Source organism: Lampetra planeri, chromosome 31 (assembly GCF_965212315.1).
Source record: "Lampetra planeri chromosome 31, kcLamPlan1.2.h2, whole genome shotgun sequence".
Classification (NCBI taxonomy): domain Eukaryota; kingdom Metazoa; phylum Chordata; class Hyperoartia; order Petromyzontiformes; family Petromyzontidae; genus Lampetra; species Lampetra planeri.
Window position 1 is genome coordinate 11,028,009 of NC_136137.1, and position 22,288 is coordinate 11,050,296.

The 22,288-nt window shown below is 55.8% G+C and overlaps 2 protein-coding genes across 2 annotated transcripts in view; both read left to right on the plus strand.

Annotated features, from left to right (window-relative positions):
- Positions 1–4,943: 4,943 nt before the first annotated feature.
- LOC144729220 (uncharacterized) lies at positions 4,944–14,052 on the plus strand. The gene is made up of 8 exons (XM_078609298.1): positions 4,944–5,220; positions 7,437–7,534; positions 8,530–8,608; positions 9,598–9,771; positions 9,913–9,942; positions 10,777–10,839; positions 11,345–11,659; positions 13,018–14,052. Exons 1-8 carry the CDS (start codon positions 5,197–5,199, stop codon positions 13,105–13,107), a joined length of 873 nt encoding a protein of 290 aa, XP_078465424.1. The 5' UTR covers positions 4,944–5,196; the 3' UTR covers positions 13,108–14,052.
- A 2,195-nt stretch (positions 14,053–16,247) lies between these two features.
- LOC144729221 (integrin alpha-6-like) overlaps positions 16,248–22,288 on the plus strand; it is a 31,726-nt gene continuing 25,685 nt past the window's right edge. Inside the window, exon 1 of the mRNA XM_078609299.1 lies at positions 16,248–16,819. Within this exon, the coding sequence (XP_078465425.1) occupies positions 16,662–16,819 (158 nt within the window). The 5' untranslated portion in view covers positions 16,248–16,661. The remainder of the gene's footprint in view (positions 16,820–22,288) is intronic.

Below are 22,288 nucleotides of genomic sequence, written 5' to 3' on the forward strand. Positions count from 1 at the left end.
GTGGAACCGTCACAGCACGATTTTATTAATTTTATGTTTTACCTACGTGACTTTACCGAAAAAACCTAAGAATAGCGAATGTCAAACCACCGGCACAGAGTGTGCTCGCATTGAAGCAATGTTGCCGATGAACGAAGCACTGTCAAGACAAGCGCGCGGGTCGAGGCTCGTGTAAAACACACTTCTTCTTTTCGTGTGTGTGTGTGCAGAGGAGACACATACGGAAAGGAGTCGATATGTTATTGTTTCCACGTCCACAGAGTCTCTTGTCCAGTCACGGCATGCGGCGCGTGGATGCGCGCGCCCTGGGGCCGTGCGGACGGAAGCCCTCGGAGGGAGCAGAGCGGGAGCAGCGATGTGGAGGAGCTCACGTCACCCATTGTTGCTTCCTTTGAGACATCGCAGCGAATTAGCCGCGGTGCAGATCTCAACCCCGACACAAGTTACAGACAGCACACACGCCGATGATATCGTGCGTGGCGTATGGGCAGAGTAGAGGAACTGGGGTCAGGGTCACTTAGGACCCCATCTGGGGCCCCTGGAACCTGCTGGCGGGCTCGAGATGGGAGGCGCGGTCAGGACAGAGCCAGGCCGCGCTGGTAGCAATTAGAGGAGCAGAGAGCGGGGAGTGGACTCGTCTCGACGTCGCTGTCGTCTCCGCTAGACATTGCGCTACGAATGATATCAGTTGCCTATCTCAGTCAGCGCCGTCAGTGTTAGACGACTGGTGTTGTGTACATGCTGGGCTGAGCTGCTGTGTAGAGCGTGTGGACGAGATCGTGGAAGTTGTTAATAAAGAAGCTGCCCCCTAGAAACTCTGTCTCTGGATCGTTGACACGATACATGCACTTGGCAACCCCCCCACGTTTGGGCATCCGTTCTGAATTCCAACCCCCGCGCGCACTCGGCGCACGCAGTCTCGCCTGGCTCCGTGGCGCTGGACGAATCAAAACCTTTACTTATCCTGGGCGAATCCGAAGAGCCGTGAAGCTCTTTTCACAGACGCTCGAGCGCCATCAATCCCGTCACTCCCCACCACCCCATCTGCACCGCGCAACAAGATCAAGACGCCGCTGTGGCCAAAGCCGCCGATGCCATCACCGGCTTCGTTTGCGAACGCGTCCACCCCTTGCGCTGCTCAGCAGACGCAGTCGACGCCACGGTCGCAGTGGCGCAGTGACTCGCGTTGGCAGCGCAGCGGGTGTGGCAAACGCTCAGGTGGGGCCCCAACACTGTTGTTGAAAACAAATCTCGTGGTGGTGGTTGTCTTGGGGGGCACAACTCGTAGCTTTGGCCACCAGGGGTGGTGGGCAAGGCACCCCCTGCCTGCCCCACGCTCGTTACGCCACTGCACAGTCGATATTATTTTACATTACAATTATTTTTATTTTATTTTACCAGGTAAGGCCACCGCTGAGCTACTTAGCTCTTTTTCAGAAGCGACCCGGCTGTCACAAATGATTGCTCAACGAAGTTGGCGAATCACCGTGGAAATGTAGAGCAGCCACATTGCGTTGAAGCTCACGCCGATTATGAACGTGGAGGGGGAAAACCCGGAGGACCCGGAGAAAAATCAACGCGACCATGGGGAGTGAGAGAGACACCGCAAACTCCAAATATACAGCAGCGGGCGTCAGGGTCGGGATCGAACCCTCCCGTATACGAGGCAAGGTAGTTAACATCTTGCCCAGCGCCCCAGGAAGGATGATTGAGATGGTCTCTCCACGGCTTGCGCAACCGCGTTGAGGTGACACATCGCATGTGGCAGCTTGACGCTGTGCCCCGGCGACATCGCGTTCGCTTATCCCAAAGGAGTAATCGCACGGACACTGGCGGTGCGATGGGAGACAGCGGCCGTCATCGCTGCTGCATCATCTGGCGGAGAGCGGCCAGATCGACTGACTTCCACCCACACGGGCAAGCCTGCTCTACCCTCACCCCCAACGCTCACCCACATCCCTCACCCACATCCCTCACCCACATCCCACTTAGACCCCCCACACCCCCCCCCTTCTCCCCTTTCTCCCAAACACAAAGATCCCCCGAATAGCTTTAACAGACTGTCGTTGCAAGTGCTGTTAGCGAGCACCTATGAAGGCCGGCACGGCACACGAGGCGGTGGGTGGCCAGCACCAGGCCCGGCCGCATTTGTCTCCCGAGTGGCGATGTTTACGCATCGCACCAGGTACTCATTTGAAGCTCATTCGAACTAGGGGAGGCTCAGGACCGGTTCAGATAATCATCACTGCTGTTGGCCGTGAGCGGGAATCGAACTCGAGTCTTTGAGTTCACATCGCAGCGCGCGAACCACTGCACCCCCTTCCCTGCTGACCCCCACCCTCTCCCCCCCCACGACCCCCCTCTGACCCCCACCCTCTCCCCCCCACGACCCCCCTCTGACCCCCACCCTCTCCCCCCTACCACCCCCCTCTGACCCCCACCCTCTCCCCCCTACCACCCCCATCTGAACCCCCACCCTCTCCCCCCACCACCCCCCTCGGACCCCCACCCTCTCCCCCCACCACCCCCCTCTGAACCCCCACCCTCTCCCCCCACCACCCCTCTCTGAACCCCCACCCTCTCCCCCCTACCACCCCCCTCTGAACCCCCACCCTCTCCCCCCACCACCCCTCTCTGACCCCCACCCTCTCCCCCCACCACCCCCCTCTGACCCCCACCCTCTCTCCCCCACCACCCCCCTCTGACCCCCTCCCTCTCCCCCCCCACAACCCCCCTCTGACCCCCACCCTCTCTCCCCCACCACCCCCCTCTGACCCCCACCCTCTCCCCCCACCACCCCCCTCTGACCCCCACCCTCTCTCCCCCACCACCCCCCTCTGACCCCCACCCTCTCCCCCCCACCACAACCCTCCTCTGACCCCCACCCTCTCTCCCCCACCACCCCCCTCTGACCCCCACCCTCTCCCCCCCACCACAACCCTCCTCTGACCCCCACCCTCTCTCCCCCACCACCCCCCTCTGACCCCCACCCTCTCCCCACACCACCCCCCTCTGACCCCCACCCTCTCTCCCCCACCACCACCCTCTGACCCCCACCCTCTCCCCCCTACCACCCCTCTCTGAACCCCCACCCTCTCCCCCCTACCACCCCCCTCTGAACCCCCACCCTCTCCCCCCACCACCCCTCTCTGACCCCCACCCTCTCCCCCCACCACCCCCCTCTGACCCCCACCCTCTCTCCCCCACCACCCCCCTCTGACCCCCTCCCTCTCCCCCCCCACAACCCCCCTCTGACCCCCACCCTCTCTCCCCCACCACCCCCCTCTGACCCCCACCCTCTCCCCCCACCACCCCCCTCTGACCCCCACCCTCTCTCCCCCACCACCCCCCTCTGACCCCCACCCTCTCCCCCCCACCACAACCCTCCTCTGACCCCCACCCTCTCTCCCCCACCACCCCCCTCTGACCCCCACCCTCTCCCCCCCACCACAACCCTCCTCTGACCCCCACCCTCTCTCCCCCACCACCCCCCTCTGACCCCCACCCTCTCTCCCCCACCACCCCCCTCTGACCCCCACCCTCTCCCCCCACCACCCCCCTCTGACCCCCACCCTCTCTCCCCCACCACCACCCTCTGACCCCCACCCTCTCCCCCCTACCACCCCCCTCTGAACCCCCACCCTCTCCCCCCACCACCCCCCTCGGACCCCCACCCTTTCCCCCCATCACCCCTCTCTGACCCCCACCCTCTCCCCCCACCACCCCCCTCTGACCCCCACCCTCTCTCCCCCACCACCCCCCTCTGACCCCCTCCCTCTCCCCCCACCACCCCTCTCTGACCCCCACCCTCTCCCCCCACCACCCCCCTCTGACCCCCACCCTCTCTCCCCCACCACCCCCCTCTGACCCCCTCCCTCTCCCCCCCCACAACCCCCCTCTGACCCCCACCCTCTCTCCCCCACCACCCCCCTCTGACCCCCACCCTCTCCCCCCACCACCCCCCTCTGACCCCCACCCTCTCTCCCCCACCACCCCCCTCTGACCCCCACCCTCTCCCCCCCACCACAACCCTCCTCTGACCCCCACCCTCTCTCCCCCACCACCCCCCTCTGACCCCCACCCTCTCCCCCCCACCACAACCCTCCTCTGACCCCCACCCTCTCTCCCCCACCACCCCCCTCTGACCCCCACCCTCTCCCCCCACCACCCCCCTCTGACCCCCACCCTCTCTCCCCCACCACCACCCTCTGACCCCCACCCTCTCCCCCCTACCACCCCCCTCTGAACCCCCACCCTCTCCCCCCACCACACCCCTCGGACCCCCACCCTTTCCCCCCATCACCCCTCTCTGACCCCCACCCTCTCCCCCCACCACCCCCCTCTGACCCCCACCCTCTCTCCCCCACCACCCCCCTCTGACCCCCTCCCTCTCCCCCCCCACAACCCCCCTCTGACCCCCACCCTCTCTCCCCCACCACCCCCCTCTGACCCCCACCCTCTCCCCCCACCACCCCCCTCTGACCCCCACCCTCTCTCCCCCACCACCCCCCTCTGACCCCCACCCTCTCCCCCCCACCACAACCCTCCTCTGACCCCCACCCTCTCTCCCCCACCACCCCCCTCTGACCCCCACCCTCTCCCCCCCACCACAACCCTCCTCTGACCCCCACCCTCTCTCCCCCACCACCCCCCTCTGACCCCCACCCTCTCCCCCCACCACCCCCCTCTGACCCCCACCCTCTCTCCCCCACCACCACCCTCTGACCCCCACCCTCTCCCCCTCAACCACCCCCCTCTGACCCCCACCCTCTCCCCCCACCACCCCCCTCTGACCCCCACCCTCTCTCCCCCACCACCACCCTCTGACCCCCACCCTCTCCCCCTCAACCACCCCCCTCTGACCCCCACCCTCTCCCCCCCAAAAACCCCCCTCTGACCCCCACCCTCTCCCCCCACCACCCACCCACCCACGCCCCCCCCACGCCCGCGGAAGCTTCTGGAGGCGGCGGTGCATTGTGGGCCCCGCTGGTTCGCGTGACGTCGCCCCGGAGGAGGCCGCGGCAGCAGTCGAGCGGCAGGACGCGATCCGCTTGCAACGCGCAGCAGCAGCAGCAGGAGCAGCAGCAGCAGGAGCAGCAGCAGCAGGAGCAGCAGCAGCAGGAGCAGCAGCAGCAGGAGCAGCAGCAGCAGCAGCAGGAGCAGCAGGAGGAGGAGCAGGAGGAGGAGGAAGGCGCCATGGGGAAGCGCGACACGAGGATTGTAAGCGCACGAGAGCGCGGCCTGGCGCCGTTGAGCGGGCGGACGAATTGGGCCGCCCGCCCCCCCCCCCGTGGTGTCGGCCTGGCCTAGCAGAGGCCTGGGGGCGGCCTTACGAGGGGCCCGTGGAGGCCGCCTCCGTTGCTGCCCTCTGCTGCTGCCGCTGCTACTACGACTGCCTTTGCCCCCGCGCCGCGCTCGTCGATTGATGAAACTAGGCCCCCCCCCCCGAGCGACCTCCCCCATCGCAATGCCCCTAGAGCCCCCCCCCAGAGCCAGCAACGCTCCCGTTGGCGACGGGTTCAGGCTTCGTGCGACGCGAAAGAAGTTGACGCGTCAGAGAGTCGAGTCCACCCTGAGAGTACAGACACAACGACACTGAGACGGGCAGCGGCACGGCAGTCCGTGTGTATGCGCGGCGTCTGCGTGCTTCATGTGCGTGCGTAGATGGATGTGTTTGGATGGGTGTGCATTGTGTGTGTGACTATGGGTGTGCATTGTGTGTGTGTGTGTATTGTGTGTGTGTGACTGGATGGATGTGCATTACGTGTGTGACTGTGTGGATGGGTGTGCATTGTGTGCGTGTGGATGGGTGTGCATTGTGTGTATGTGACTGGATGGTGTGCATTGTGTGTATTGGTGTGTATGTGTGGATGGGTGTGCATTGTGTGTATGTGACTGGATGGGTGTGCATTGTGTGTGTGACTGTGGATGGGTGTGCATTGTGGGTGTGGATGGGTGTGCATTGTGTATGTGACTGTGGATGGTTGTGCATTGTGTATGTGACTGGATGGGTGTGCATTGTGGGTGTGTATTGTGTGGATGGGTGTGCATTGTGTGTATGTGACTGGATGGGGGTGGACTGTGTGTGTGTGTGACTGTGTGTGGGTGTAACTGGATGGGTGTGCATTGTGTCTTGGGAGCGGTAGTGTAGTGGGGAGCGGTGGCTACGAAGCTGACGCCAGGACCCGGTTTGATTTCCGTTCGCGGCCAACACCTGCGACAGATTATTATCTTAACCTGGTCGTGGGCCTCCCCTAGGTTAACTCGGCCTCAAATGAGTATCCGGAACAATGCGTAAACATCGCCACTGGGGAGACAAAGGCGGTCGTTCGTGGTGTTACCCACCCCCTCGTGTGCCGTGCCGGCCTTCATAGGTGCTGCTTGCTAACAGCACTTGCCCCAACAGTCTGTTAAGGCTACACGGGGGATCTTTGTGTGTATGTGTATACTACAGTATACAACATTGTTTACGATGTGTGTCAACCTACTGCGTGTGGCAATGTTCCCAAGCGAGATGCCGAGGTCTGCCAGCCACGACGAGAGGGCTTCAGGAGAGGGGTTGGTGTGGTCTTCATGTTCCGAGCTTAGACGGCAGTACTTTACATTGATGGTTCGTTTAGTAAACCACTAACACGTAGGCTTTCGCGACCAATATCATCCAGAAGACAGGTTTTTTTTGGGTTAGATCACGTAAATCTGGCTGTGGACGGATGATGCTGGTTGTAATTACAGGCGAAACGTCGTACTCAGATTGTAAATGTTGCGGCTTTGCTCTCCAACACACCGGTTAGTGCTGTACTTGTAACTAATTGGCATATTCTGTTTACGTGACAACCCTTACTAATTGGCTGTCGGGTGGTGGAGGGTTTAACGACATTTACGTGATCTATCCCAAAATTAACCTGTATTGTGGATAAACAACCCTAGCCTGCGCTCATGTCAGTTGACACCCTTGCAAACCGAGGGTGTTCCATCTTAAGCGATTTTTCGAGGCGATTGTTTTAAAATAATTTCGTGTCGCTGCCACCCCGGGGAGCAGTCGGCAAGTGCCGTGACTGCATCCCCAGAGGCGAGCGACCCGGCCGTGAGCTCCCCGGTGACGAGGGGACTTGGCGAGTTCCCTCGCTGCCGCACGAGCTCGGGCGGCACCCCCGTGACGAACTCCACCGCCTAACCTCCTTGCCCCGTTGTCGCCGCGGTGGGGACGAGGCCTGCTCGCTCGGTACCACCGCTGGCTGCTGCTGCTGCCTTTCTCATCTGTTCATGCCCGTCCCTGTGTCCCCCCCCCACTCACCCCTCCCCACGCCGCCACGCCGTCCCTCTGTGCGTGTTTTCGTGCGTTCCCTCTCCTCCCCTTCCCTCCCCTTCCCTCCCCTCCCTGTGCGCGTCTCTCCCTGTCACGTGTGCCCCGCCGCCTCACGCAACGTCTCTCTGAGGCCTGGGTAAATCCCATAGCAGCAGCCCGAGCCCGGGGGCCGGCCACCGGTGGTGGGAGCACCATACAGGACTACCTCAACCGGCCGCGGCCGACATGGTAAGGCCGCGCGAAATTCCCCACCCTCCTCGCAGCGCCGTGGGCCCCGCGCTGCATGAGCAGTGATAATTAAGTCGCAAGAGTGACTGGTGCTCGTCTTCTGTCCGCAGCCCCGAGGTAGTGGTGGGAACTTCAGCATTCCTACGGAGGGGGGCCCGAGGCTGTCCGTAGGAAATTGAGGCGGTTAGACTACATTGACAGAGAAATGGCCGTAGGCTATGTATAGAGCACGGGATTCCCATAGACCAGGGGTGGGCAACTACAACAACAAGAAGAGACATTTCTTTTGAATTCGGGCCGCAGTGCAATGCGAATACGAGACGGTGATGGTCCTTAATAAATAACGTCACAAAACGGTCCTGAATTGAGGCCACATGAGGCTCCACAGCCACAGGTTGCCGACCCCTGCCCATGGTCAACTGGACTCCCATGGTAAACTGGAGTCCCATGGTAAACTAGACTCCCACGGTGGACTGGACTCCCATGGTAAATTGCACTTCCATGGTGAACTGTATTCCCATGGTGAACTGTATTCCCATGGTAAACTGGATTTCCAATTTGAACTGGACTCCCATGGTAAACTGGACTCCTATGGTCAGGGGTCGGCAACCAAAATAACAATAGCCACTTTTTTCCGAATTTCAAGAGCCACTCTGCAGTCCTTAAAGAGCCACCGCATGCGGCTCTGGAGCCGGAGGTTGCCGACCCCCTGTCATAGACTACAATGGGGGGGGGGGGGGGCAATGAAATATCCATAGATTCTAATGGAGACAACAGATGTCTATATCCCGCAATGGAAAATGGAATTGGATTCCAGTTAACCCATCTGGGACTTCCATTTTCCATCATCGGTTTTATTCTGCCCACAAATTGAACCTCTGCATTGACGGGCGTACATATATACATACTTTACTGGGGCAATATGCTTCTTTTGCATATGCGCGGAATGCGAATTGTGTCTAAAAGTACATGTCACCTATTGCTGCGCTACCCAGGGACGAGGTTAAGGAACAACTGGAAAAGAAGAGGAAAGGGTCCAGGGCTCTTGCAGACTTTGAGGAGAAGATGAACGATGTAAGCCTCTCTCCTACAGCACGCTGCCTTCCCAACACCTCTGTCGCGTCACAATGCACAAGGCTCTGGTACCCATGCAATTCTGTTTCTCTTTGATGTTGTTGATGGTGCTTTACAATATATATCGGCGGTTGTATCAAGTTTGGTGATTAAATGTAATACTGTCGTGTAATATGTTTCCACATTGCAGGTCTGTCCCCCCTATGTCCATTATTCAAAACAAGTGTGGAATTTTTACAGAAAAAACTTTATACAAATGCTACAAAATGTGATGCTTTTTTTCCAGTATCAAAGTGTGAAAAATTAAGAATAGGTGTTACCCTTTTTGGCAATGAAACAATTGTGTTAAGATGTTCAAACACAAAATGGAAACCTTTTGCAAGGAATCATCTGCATTAACCACACGTACTTGTGGTGAACATGCAAACAAACATGCTCTGATAATATATGGGCATTGTCTTTGAAACTGACAGGCCTACACCAGAGACAGCCTTCTTTAGGGCCTTTGATTCTGGAAAAATGTCCCGTTTTGTAGCTGCTCACCCCGAGCTATAAATGCTCTGAGGGTGCATCGTCTTTGAACTGTTGGACTTTTGGCGTTCTCTGGTCTGACACTTGTGAGACTAAGCCCTAAAGAAGGCGGTCTCTGGTGTAGGCCAGTCCGTTTCAAAGACGATGCATTTATTATCAGACCGTGTGTGTTTGCATGTTCACCACAAGTACGTGTGGTTACTGCGAACCTGATTCCTTGCAAAAGGTTTCTATTTAGTGTTTGAACATATTAACACCCGTTTTATTGCCAGAAAGGGTAAAACCTATTATAAATTTTTCATCCTTGTACAAATGCTGATTTTAATATTAATTTGTATCCATTTCACCCATGCAGCTGGAGAAGAGCTGCCCGGAAAAAGTTATCACAAACTGTACCTTCCCTTTGTTACCTGCAACGGTGTGGATCAGCTGTGTCGTCCACACCCCGTGTGCCGCAGGATTTCAAGAAGGAACTTGAGCAGCAAAGAGAGAGGCTACTGAACAGAAAGGAGGAGGTTCCTGTACCCACCCCAGGGTTGCTGGGAGTTCCGGGCACTCCGAACGTGTCCCTCATCCCCGCTGCCTCGGGGGGTCCTTGTGTGCCGGGCATCGTGGCGATGCTGGCTGCTCAGGTGATCGCCGTTGCGCGTGTGGCTTCACTCAAGCCTGCCCCGGCTTGGATTAGTCCACTCTTGAGAAAGTTTTGGCTGCGGATAAATGCGTTTGGCGTGTTGTGACGCATTTAATTATCTGCGTCTTTTATATTTTTGCAGAAGAAGCCACCAAAAGAGAAGAAGAAAAGGGTGAGGCGGTTTGGACTTGTCCTTATTTGTCATATTCTATGCAACACTCCACTGGCTTCGGTCCATTTAGATGTCGCAAAGTGATTTCCTTGCTCCAGTGAGCACTGAGTTGTGGTCCTCAACTGCCGCCCCCTCCCAACGCCGAGTCAGTGGCGGATATTCTGCATTCCTTTTGAGAGGGGGGATAAAAGTGGCACATTTTTGTTATCGACCGCAGGGGGATGCTGGGCTGATTAAACCACCCAGTTAGGATGTGAATTCAGTCTATTAATTGGGAGCAGCTCGCTCTTTACGCTAAGACACCTGTCTGGATTTTTTTGGTATGTTTAGATTCCAACTTGGTGTAGCGCATCATTGTAAAAAATTAAAAAATATTATTATTTGCTTTAAATATTTATGTAATTAATCAAATTAAGGTTCAGCTGACAGCAAGCAGAAACCTGACCTATAAAGTTACATTCATCTTGGAATGACATTGCACAGTTCTACGATTAACACCACATTTGTATGAAACTTATCCCAGTGCCCTTGAGTTTACCAGGAAATGAACTAAATCCATAGCAACTCGTGAACCATCGCCTGCTTTGCAAGGGCACCGCGAGTTAATTCCCAACTCCTTTAATTCCAAACTCCACGGTGTTTTTTTACAGGAAGCGGTAGTCATCCGGGCAGATTTTTAGTGCAGTTATGCATCGTGTTTTTCTACCTCTCTGCAATTGATATCATTGATATCTTCTGCTTGGTGACACCGACGCCAAGTGGTCTGGCGAAGGCTCGTGTCCCGCACTGACCCGGTATAAAAGTCTAATGAAGGTGTTGTCTTTTTCGGTCAAGCACTCTTCATCCTCCTCATCTTCAAGTTCTGATTCATCTAGCAGCTCTGAAGATGAAGACAAGGTAAGGAGGTGTTGGCACCACGATTGACCCCTCTACTCATTCGGTGTGTAATCGTGAGATCCTTTCGTGAGTTATATCAGGCGCGGCTTCGTATTTTGTAAAAAAAAAAAACGAAGGGTGTGACTTTGCCTGGTGGAATGATCAACTTTAAACACAATGTGCAGCAATAACCTTACGTGTGGCGCAGACGGCACCGTGCTGACGCTACACACTTTATTTCTGGTGCCAGCCTTTGCACAGCAATACACCGTTCTGCTTTCCTATACTTTGCACTCCGATCGTTTTGCGTATTGTTTGTTGTTGTAACTGTCTGAGCCGCCCCCGACTGGACATCTGCGAAAAAGAGCTTCATGGCTCATCGGGTTTCTCCAGAATAAACAAAGATTCTTGATTCTGAACCTTACCTGTGGAACGGACGGCGGGCGTGCTAACGCTCCACACTTCATGTCTGGTGCCAGCCTTGGCACAGCGTGTAATGCTGCACCGCTGTGCGTTTGTTTTGAAGAGCCACAGGAAGAGGAGGAAGAAAAAGAAGAACAAGAAGAAGAGGAGCAAGAGGAAGTACCATTTTGTGGAGAAGATGGCCGAAGATTGCTCCGCGCCCGCTACCGTGGCACCGCCGCCGCTGCTGATAGGGCCCATGCCGGCGCCCGTCGCCATGGGACCCAAGGCCCTGTCGGTGGCCCCGGGGCCTGTGTCCGTGTCCTCGCCCTCGGTCTCCGCGGTGAAAAAGGCGGCATCACCGGCGGCGACGGCGGCGGCGGGGACCGCATCGGCAGCACCGGCGCCCGTAGCGCGTGAACACTCGGTGGATAGCGAGGTGGGTGGCACGGACGCAACAATAGCGTGGAGTGCGTAGGTCACAACAGCATTACGTGCCACAACTCTCACAATATCTTACATTTGTCCATTTTAGTAACTCTAAAAACAGGATTAGACATAGTGGACATCAATGAGATGACTGGATGTGCATTGTTGCCACGATACAAAATGGGTAACCCCTACCTCTTCTTGGTTCTTTCGGTAAAGTCACGTAGAAGGGAAGTAATAAAATAATAAAAATAAAACATAAAATAATTCTCACGACGTCCTCAGGTGAAAACCAGGTCTGTCGAGGCGACAGCGTCTGAATGAAACAGCACCATGCTTGGAGCATATATTTAAGCTGGGTTGCAAGGGGGGGGAAAGGGTGCCTTGACAAAAGAATTTGCATATCAAGAGGAATTCAGCATATTTATGGAAAATGCAGGTATGTGATTAGTACTACTTATGCCCGTTCATTATGCAGGATTAGCAGCATCAAAAGGAGGGGATATGGGAAATGCAGGTATGTGATTAGTACTACTTATGACCGTGTATTATGCAGGATTAGCAGCATCAAAGGGAGGGGATATGGAAAATGCAGGTATGTGATTAGTACTACTTATGCCCGTGCATTATGCAGGATTAGCAGCATCAAAGGGAGGGGATAGGGGTAGCATTAATAAAGGGAAGGAGTGTTAATAGTATGTAGCTGCAATAACTAAAACCACCACGTAAACAACTAAAGTATAAACTACATAGTATCATCAGTATACTAAATATACTCTACAATAAGCTGAGTTACTAACAGTAAGTAATACATTACAATTCTACGTCGTAAAAAATATAATATGCTTCCATCTAAACTTGATTCTCTTACATCACACGAGTCTACACCGTACTATATACTGCCATAGACAAACCCAACATTAAATTATATACTGTATTGCTATATACCTTATACATTGTAATATTACACTATGTATTATTCTACCCACCCTAATGTATATCCTCCATTGAGGCAGTGATGTTCAGCCGCACGATTTATCTTCCTGTTGTGCACGCCACGTGATGTTCTTTCATTCTGTACATTTACCGTACAAGTTGTGTTTAACGCTAAAATTCCTTAGTGATATTTTACTTGATGAAAAAAAATTACGCTTCCTTTTGAGTGTTTGTGTCGATGTAGGGTAACGTAAAACAAAAGGAGGGGGTATCGTATTACAAACTGTGAAACAAACCCTTTTGTGTTTGTGGACCGCGGATTTGCCGATTGTGGTTGAAAATGCAATCGTCAGGCTTGCACGTGGCGGTTTGCACGTTGCTCGTTCACGATGTAAGATTCCGCTCGTTCGTTGTCGCATTGCCGTGCTGCAGAGCTCCAAGTCGAAGAAGAGGAAGAAGAAACACAAGAAGCACGGCAAGAAGAAGCGAATGCGCTCCCCCTCCTCGCCCAAGTCCGGCTGATATCGCCAGACCCCCCACGGCAGAAGCTGTGGCCACCCCTCATCCGTCAAGCAGCAGCAGCATCTCCTCGACTGCACACCGTTGCTCACAAAAACACCCACCACATCTACCCTCTTCTTTAGTTGACTTGACCAAAAATGTGAGTCCCCGTGGTCAACAATTCAATGAAGTGGTCCGGTGTGGTGGGCGTACAGGAGGGGAGGGGGGGGGCGCTCCCCGTCCAGGGATGCAGAGGTCGCCACCGGACGCTCGTGCGTGCCAGCGCCGCACTGTGCATGTTCATTTTTATTGCATGGAGCAGGCTTCAGAATGCGGTGCATGGCGGTAGGAAAGCCGGCAAGCGTTTCGTGGTGCTTCTTCATGGTGCCGTGTCTCGGCGCAAGTGCTCGGAGCGCCGGCCCATCTGCCCCGGATGCTTGGCGGGCTCCAGCTGGATTCGGAGCCAGTTGGGGCACGCCGACCTCGCGTGCCCTGTCCAGTGACTCGTATCAGAACAAGGGGGAATGGGGGAGAGGATCCCGCCGCTGAGGTTTTATGGATAGATCCTTAGTCGCTGGTCAAAATGCAAACCTTTATGGACGGCGAAAGTGGCATGCCTAAGACGAGAGCAAATCTGAATGAAATGTCAACGCTCCAAAATAAGGCGGTGGGCAGGCGGGCACGCACTTTGATTGTTGCCATTTTTATCGGGGGGGGGGCGGGGGGCTGCGCGTCGCTCCTTTCTTCGCACGCGGTTCACCGGGCCGGCGGTGGACGAAGCGTGCGGTGAATCCACCCGCCGGGAGGCGTTTTCCCCACGGGCGCACAGCACGGGCGCACAGCACGGGCGCACAGCACGGGCGGTGGTGACGGCGGCGGTTAATGGCGGCGAGTGAACCTTGTATATAATAAGCTCACGGAGGTCGCGCGACGTGTGTGTAAGTAAAAAAAACATGTCCACGAGAACCCTTCGTTTACGCGTCTGTAAGCGTCGAGTGGCTGTTGCATGTTAGGGGTCTTAAGTGCCACCGTCGTCACTACATGTGGTGTGTAATCTGTTCATAGCGTAACATAGGCGCATTGTGTACATGGGGGGGGGGGGGGGTTAGGGGGAGTGGAGTTATTTATGAAGGTGTCTCGCGTCCACGCATCACTGCTATCGCTCTCTCGCAGGGGGGTCGGGGGGGTGAGACGCAGTGCGATTTGGACAACACGGACGCGCGGGGGGGGGGGGCTTACGCAGCTGTCCGCCGGTGGGATTCCTCAAAGGGAGCGCCTTCCTCCTCGCCGCAGTCTGTGGCTTCATATTGAAGTTGCGGAGCTTTCGCAGCGCTTGGCATCTTGTAAAAAAAATGTGCTCACATCTTGAAAATGGCAAAAATCGTTATTTTTTAAATAAACTTTGCTCGCCTTGGTTATGGGTTTTTTTTGGTTTGTTTGGTACATCACTGCAGTGGCAGTTTCTTAAATGTACGTATTAAGTAGCACGTTCGTTTGGCGGTCTCGTAAGCTCTGTCGAGTAGGAGGGGACCCTAATATACCCAGGAAGTGGCCACACTTGCTCACGCGTGGTCAGGCGTGGCCACCGCGTCCCGGTGTGCAGGGCGTGTGCAGGGTGCGGCGAGCGCGCCCGGGCAAAACACACTGCAGGTACGCACACCTGTAACGGTGGGGGGGGGGGGCTCCGTTACCTGCGTCTTGCTGAGTGCGTGGGCGGCCCGGTTGTGACGAACCCCACCGCCGCCACCACACCCGTTCACTTTGTAGATTGACAACCACGCTTCCTCGTACATCCACATATCGGGGTTGTGCCAACGATAACCTGGTCCTCGTTTTCTGGATCGCTCGCGGTTCCGGAAAAAAATCTGGAACCGGTTAACGTTTTCGGGGGTTACTTTAATGAATGCATCGATTGTCCGACGCGCCACCGATTAGCATGGTGGTCTATGGTACAGCGCGAAATAAGTTCAACATGTTGAACGATAACCGGTCATCATTTTCCGAATTGATAGCGGCACCTAAACATCTGGAGCTTGGCAATCGTTTTCGAGGGGGGGGGGTGTGGGGGGGGAACTTTAGTTATGAATCCATCGGTCGGCGAACGCGCCTCCGATTAAGCACGGTTTGGCTCCGTATGTTACGAAAGAAGTTCAGCATGCGTACAAAACAGCACGGTGGCCCAAGTCGCCAAAGGTTAAAGGTTATACGTTGAACTTTGTTACTCGCGCTGCTGTAGGCAGGGAGCCCTCCACCAGAGGGAGTTGCTCGAGGGTGTCGGTGTGGGCTCCCCAACGCCGCCTCTACCCCAACACCACCACCGCAGCACGCGTTCTGCCTGCACATCGACTGGCGGACAACCCCATTCACACCGCATGCAGCGAGCAGCGGAAGGAACGGGGGGGTGGGAGTTCGAACAAACTTTCACCGTTGTTTTTTAATTGAACTTACGCGCCGACAGATGGAATCAACCCGGCTCCTCCTGGATGCCAAGTGCAGCCCCGGTGTGGTGGCCATTCCACCACGGCAGCTCCCCGCGATGTTCAGTTGGAAAAAGTTAATAAAAATATTCTTTAGTTATTTCGGTAAAGTCACGTAGACAGAAAAAGTATAATAAATAAATAATGATATATACAATTTTACATTTAAATAAAACAAAATGGTGCGCCTTATTTGTGTGAGTTAAACTGGTAACCCGGTGATTTTATTCTCCCACGTGGTCACCCGTACAGGAATGCAAATAAACGATTTTAAGAACCGGTGTGTATGGGGGGGGGGGGTGAGACAAAGACGCTCCCGAGATGTGCTCGCCGTTCCCGTCAAGAGGTTGGGGTGGGGGGGGGGCCTCTCACCGCGATGTTCATCGTGTTCAGTCGCATTGGCACAACGTGGTGCACTGGCCACGGTGCGAGGTGGGGGTTGGTGGTGGGGAGTAACGGGGGAGCTGTGAACGGTGTCACCGCGCGCCCCAGGGCCCTCTGTGAGCAGGCAGCAGGAGTGGCGCTCCGCCACATTCCTCAGTCGGGAGGGAGCGCAGGGAGATGCGGCGTTGACCGCAGAGGAGCAGAGGGTGGGGTTCGTCACTGAGACGGCGCGGGGGTAGGTGGGGAGTGGGTGGGTGGGGGGTAAAGGAAGTGGTGGTCGTGGCTTGGCGGAGTCACGGCATCATAAAAGACAGTGCGGAGGCGCGCGTGGTCACGGCATTGAGGGAGCGCGCACAGCGGCGAGACTCGAGGCGGGGTTTGGATACAAAGGTGAGGGCGGATAGCGGCAGGTGATCACGGCTGTGGGGAGGGAGCGGACCCCTTACTCGGGCACACGAGTCGACGTGGGGTGACGCTGAGACAAGGGGAGGTGTGGAGATAAGACCGCTGCCGGGTTTGTGGGTGGGCGGGCAGCTCACAGACAGGTGAAGCGGGGTTAAGTCCGAGACAGGCGAGCGTGCTCGCTCCCCACCAATTGGTCCGATCTCGGGGCTTAGGAGGCGAGCGGCGTGAATTGAAATCCCGGCGCCTCGTAGCGCAGGAACGAAGGGCGTGGCTACCTCGCCTGGTGAGCGGTGTGCGGTGATCGATCCGATGGGCGCGAAGAGGACCCTCGTGTTCCTGGCCCTGCTGGGCCCCGTGGGTGCTTTCAACCTGGATCCCGCTGGGGCGCTGCTCAAGACCCAGCCGGGGAAGGGGCTCTTCGGCTTCTCGCTCGCGTTCCACACGCCCAGGACTGGCGCGCCCCCGGAGTGAGTGCCACCTGCACCGTCAGATCTCTTCCACCCTGCACTGTTACATCTCTACACCCATCACAGTCTCTAACACCCAAGCAAGTTCTTGGGAAAGATTCACGACTCCGGCACGTGTGTGTGAGAAGTCTGTATGTTCTCCCCTTGTTCTGCATGGCCTTCCTCTGGGATTCTCCGGTTGTCCTATCGGTGGAAGAAAAAAATGAAGTTGGGAATTTCCAAACATCACAATGCTGAAATAACACCTGAAAAATATATTCAATTTTAGATCGCGCAGCAGCAGCAGCATCGCCCCCTACTGCGAAAACTTGACAGGGCCCTCGGGGAAGAGTTGAAACGGAGTATTTTCTGGGTAAACAAACGGAATAATAAAGAATCATCAATACTGTAGTCATACACTCGGCACATCGCGACAGCAGCAGCGAGTGTACGTCCATAATTCACGGCCGCAGCGCCTGCAGTCATTGTTCGTAATGGAGGTTTTTGGGTTAGGTCGCGTAAATATAGATGTGTCGTTAAACCCGCCACCACCCCAGAGACAATTAGCAAGGGTTGTCACGGAAACGTAACGCGCCAATTCGTTTTCGTTACTTGTGCAGCACACCGCTGTGTTGTCGAGTAAACCCACGGCATTTACAATTCGAGTACGACGCTTCGTCAGGAATTACAACCAGCATCATCAGGCGACAGACAGAGTGGTGGAGAAATTCTCCCGTGTAGGTTTTTAAAAAATTATTAAGTAATGGTTCGCCCAGGTAGATGCAAACCCCAGGTGTGTCAGCTCACAGGTGTGTGTGCAGGCCGATGCCTACAAATGGGGAGCAGTAGCGCAGCGACTGCCCTAGTCCAATTCCCGCTCACGGCCGATGCCGGTGACGATTATCTGAACCGGTCCTGGGCCTCCCCCAGGCTTAGATGAGTAGCTCGTGCGATGCGTAAACATCGCCACTCGAGAGACAAAGGCGGCCGTGCGTGGTGCTGGCCACCCACCCGCCTCGCGCGCCGTCCCGAACTTCATAAGTGCTGCTCGCCAACAGCACTTGACCCAACAGTGCGTGAAGGCTACACGGGGAGGGGAAGGGGGGGTCTTTGTAGGTTGATGCCAGCACGCGTGGCCAGGTTGTGTATGTTAGGGGTTTGTTGTTAAGCACCCTTAGCCAAACAGCATAAGATAGCAGCAGAGATGTCACTTCCGTGGACACGGCGCGGGGGCCAGTGCTGGATTAAGCTACTGCGGGGCCTGTAGCGTATGTTATAAAGGGGTCCTAAATAAAAAATACAGATTTGTTTTACTTGCATAGTGTAGTAATTGTATTTTTTCATTTGATATACATCCAGATAATACGACAAATCGCTAACCTTAAACACTCAATCGTTCATTAAAGTTGAAGGCGGTATAGTACTATAGTAATTGAGCAAGTGCAGAATCACTGAACCGGAATTGATGGCTTGAAAGCATTTATCACGGGGCCCTTGAAAGTGAGGGGCCCGTAGCTACTAAATATGTAGTAACTACATATGTAGTAACTACTCGTGCTTCTAGGAGGATCCGGACACTGGGGAGGGACGTGTCGGAGGGAGGCGATGAGTTGAGAGGAGGGATGACAGGGAGAGAGATAGTGGGAGAGGGACAGAGGAGCAGGACGATGATGACAAGATGGCGTTTGAGACTGGGAGATCCGCGTGTCAATAAATGGAGCCGTCTCCCTCCCTATGTTGAGCCTCCGTGTCCCCTTCCCTTACACAAGGCATGCAGCGTGCGTCAGAGCCGTATCCGTGAGGTGGTGCTCGTGGCGAGTCTTCTGAGCAGCTGCCACCAGCGGTAGAGGCTTTACAGGCGGGTGAGTAGGTCGACGCAAGTGAGCAGGCTGACTTCTAGTGAGTCGGCTTACAGGTGAGGAGGCTTGTAGGTGAGTAGGTTGACGCACAGGTGAGGAAGCTGACACACACAGGTGAGGAAGCTGACACACCAGTCCGTACCTGGAGGGCACCAAAAGTGAGTCAACATTTAACGATTCCCCGTGTGCTGGAGGGCGGGGGGTAGAGAGGTGGCTGGATAGCGAGTAAAGGGGGTTGGTGGGTGGAGGTGTAGAGGGGGTGGAGGGGTAGGGTTTGTAGAGGTGGTGGTGGTGTTAGTAGTGGTAGTAGATGTGATGGTAGAGGTAGTGGAGTTGGTGGTGGTAGGGGTGGTGGTGGTAGTAGAGGTGGTGGTAGAGGTGGTGATGGTGGTAGTAGAGGTGGTAGTAGAGGTGGTGGTGGACGAGAGTTGTTGTAGTAGTGGTGGTGGTGGACGAGAGTTGTTGTCGTAGTGGTGGTGGTGTTTGTGGTGGTGGACGCGAGTTGTTGTATTTCTCGCGGTCTCGTCGTGAGTCATCGCCTCGTGGGCGTGGCCCCGTCGCGGTGCTGGCACGAGCCGGGGGCCTGCGGCCGTGCAGCGTGGGGGTCGTGCGCTTGTGTCGCTTGTGTTTACGTTCTTGTGTCTAAGTGGTTGTGCTGTGTGTTTACGTGTTACTGTGGATGTGCTTTGTCTGTTTGGTTGTGTAGATGTGTCTGTGCGGTTGTGCCTGTGGTTGTGTGGTTGTATCTGCGTGGTTGTCTGTGTCTGTGTGGTTTTGTCTATGTGGCTATGTCTGTGGTTATGTCTGTGTGCTTGTGGGGAAGTGTCTGTGTGGATGTGTAAAGGAGAGCCGACACAAGATTGCAGGGGGTTCGTCTTTTAATCCTTTTCTCCCATCCACACCTGTCCCCAGCCGTCCCAATCTCGTTGCCGCCAAAGGCCCCTTCTTCCCGCTCGTTCTCCCCTTATATCTCCTCGATTACCCCTCCCACTAACCCTCCTATTGGTGGGAATCCTTCCCCTGACACCCCTACAGATGTGTCTGTGTGGATGCATGTCTGTGTGCTTGTGTGGATGTGTCTGTGTGGATGTGTCTGTGTGGTTGTGTCTGTGTGCTTTTGTGCTCGCTCGGGGCGGGTGATGTTTGTAGCCGCCCGCGTCTCCCACTGCTGCCCTCTCCCTGGCACCGCGGTTCGTCTCCCGGCACCGATCTCACGCCGTGACCGAGTCTCCCACTCGCCGTCTGTTACGCTTCACACGTGACTCTTCACACGTGATGCTTCACACTAAAACAACCTCACCACCACGTCCAGCGGCAGCGTTTTCTTCAGCGTGGACAGAACCAGCGGAGAGATCGAAGTGCATGGCCCGCCGCACCTAACAACGCGTGGATCGTGAACACTTTAGCGGTGTGTGCACGTTGAACTTCTTTCGCGCCGTACGCAGCCGACCGTGTGAACCGTCCTCCGTGTGGATGCATCGTGCTCGGGGGGGGGGGGCGGTGCCGGTGAGATATGCGTCCGAGCTGTGCGATTTTTTTCGTGCAACCTCTGCCAGTGCAGGGCACTTTGACCGGTTTCCGCGATTGGGAGGTGATTGACGGTGAGATTCTAAATACATAGATAAAGTAACACCCCGATTTACGTCCCCCCCCCCCCCCCCCCGTTCTTACATCGAACCGCGAAGACGTCGTCTCTTCATTATTAATAGCGCCACCTGATGTGCGTCGCCTCATCCGCCACGATCACGTCGCCGGCAGCATCGTCGCCGTCCCTCCTTTCTCGTGAATCCGTCGCCTCTCAGCCTCCACCACCTCCTGCCCTGAAAAGTCGCTTCGATTTACCTCGTTTGGATATTCGTCGTCGCAACTTTCAGGAACACGCATCCTCGACGTAAACCGGGGTCATTACTGTTAGATGACCTTTTCACGATCGAGTTTTTCACATTATAAAAAATTACACTTCCCATCGTGCCACACACAGCCTTTTGGGAGTTCGTGGTTTAAGCAAATTCCTGACTGATTTCAACACTCTGACTCAGGCAGACTCGCGTGTAACTGCTGGTGAACTGCCAGGTGATTTTTCGGCAAGGATCCTCTCTCCGTTAGTTATTGGTCCTAGTTCCGATGCAAGCGAATTCATACACGACACAACAATAATTACCGTCTGCGTTGTTGTGGAGAAATCAAGTCACAAAAAAGCCCACATCCCTCCTCCCAAACGCAGTCAAAGTACATTCATCGTGAGACTGGGCAGTGGCAAGTGCGCAGTGGGATGGGACGAGTCTCTACGGCGGTGGTGGCGGCGGTGGTGGCCGCGAGACGCTCCCCGGCCCGCTGGCTGGCTACTGGCTGCTGTGTCACTCACTGCAAGGCACAACCTGTCCCAGTCACCACCCCCACACCCCACACCGCCTCGCCCGCCCACGGCACATTCCGCAGCCGGGTTTACACCCAGAGCCGGGCACACTCCATTCCCTGAGCGTTCACGCGAGCCCCCCCCCCCCCACCGAGCGTGTGGCGGCTTCGCGACGACGGCTGTGGCTGTGGCCGCGCCTTTGCTCGCAGCTCTGCCGCTGTCGGGACACGCGCCGCGTCCGCAGGTTTTACTCGAGCAGAAATTCCATCGCAAAAAAAAACCCACGGCGACGTGCGCGCGCGTGCGTAGATTGTAATTGTCGACGGTCGAAGTGGGGTTAGTTTGACTCGGTTGGTGCGAAAGAATTTACTTAATACATTACACGCCGATGAATTTTAACGGTGGGACACGTTTTGCACTGGACTAATCGTGAGCAAGCGCATTAACCATTTGGCACGCGACGGCGCGATTGGCAAATGCAAAGTACACGAGGGAGACAATTCCACAGGGGTGGCCCACGGCCCTGCACACACGAGAGCTCAAACGCGCACTGCCCCCTGACCCGTAGCCCCATCCGCTGACCCACAACTCCGCCCCACAGCGCCGCAGTGCACTAGGTCGTGGCTGTAGTGATCGCTCGGCCTAGGCCCTTTTGCGAGGCGTGGGGCCACGGGGCCATGGGGCCACGAGGCCACGAGGCCACGGGGCCACGGGGCCCAAGATTCAGGGTGGCCCAGCGGCTCGCGTGGCCCCTGCAGGTGGTGCTGGCGGCAAGTTCTCGTGGTTGCCCCACAATAAATGTAAAATAACCACGAATGAAATACATGTGGTAACATGGAACAATATAAAAGACATTTCTAAACTCATTGATTGTAAACAGTGCGGGTTTCCAAGAGTAACCAGCGAGCGCAAACAAATTGCGTCACGCGTGCAGAGCGTTCCAAATTCGCTTGCAGTAACTCGCCCGTTAGGACAACCTCACAACATGGGCAATTGGTTAAAATATTAATCTTGATTTGAAGCTTTCGTGACTGCAGGAATCCATACTCTTTGGTAATTTCGGTAAAGTCACGTAGGTAGAAAAATAAAATGAAACAAAAAATAATATATCACGACGTTCCAATCGCAACACAAGCGGTCGTCCTCAGGTGGAAAAAAATATCCAGCAGTGGAACTGCTGAACCAGCGAGAGAGCTGCTACAACAAGAGGTTATATATGTGGCGATGGGCAAGCAGGCAGGGTCTGAGCTGGAAAGGAATTCCATCCCCGGACGC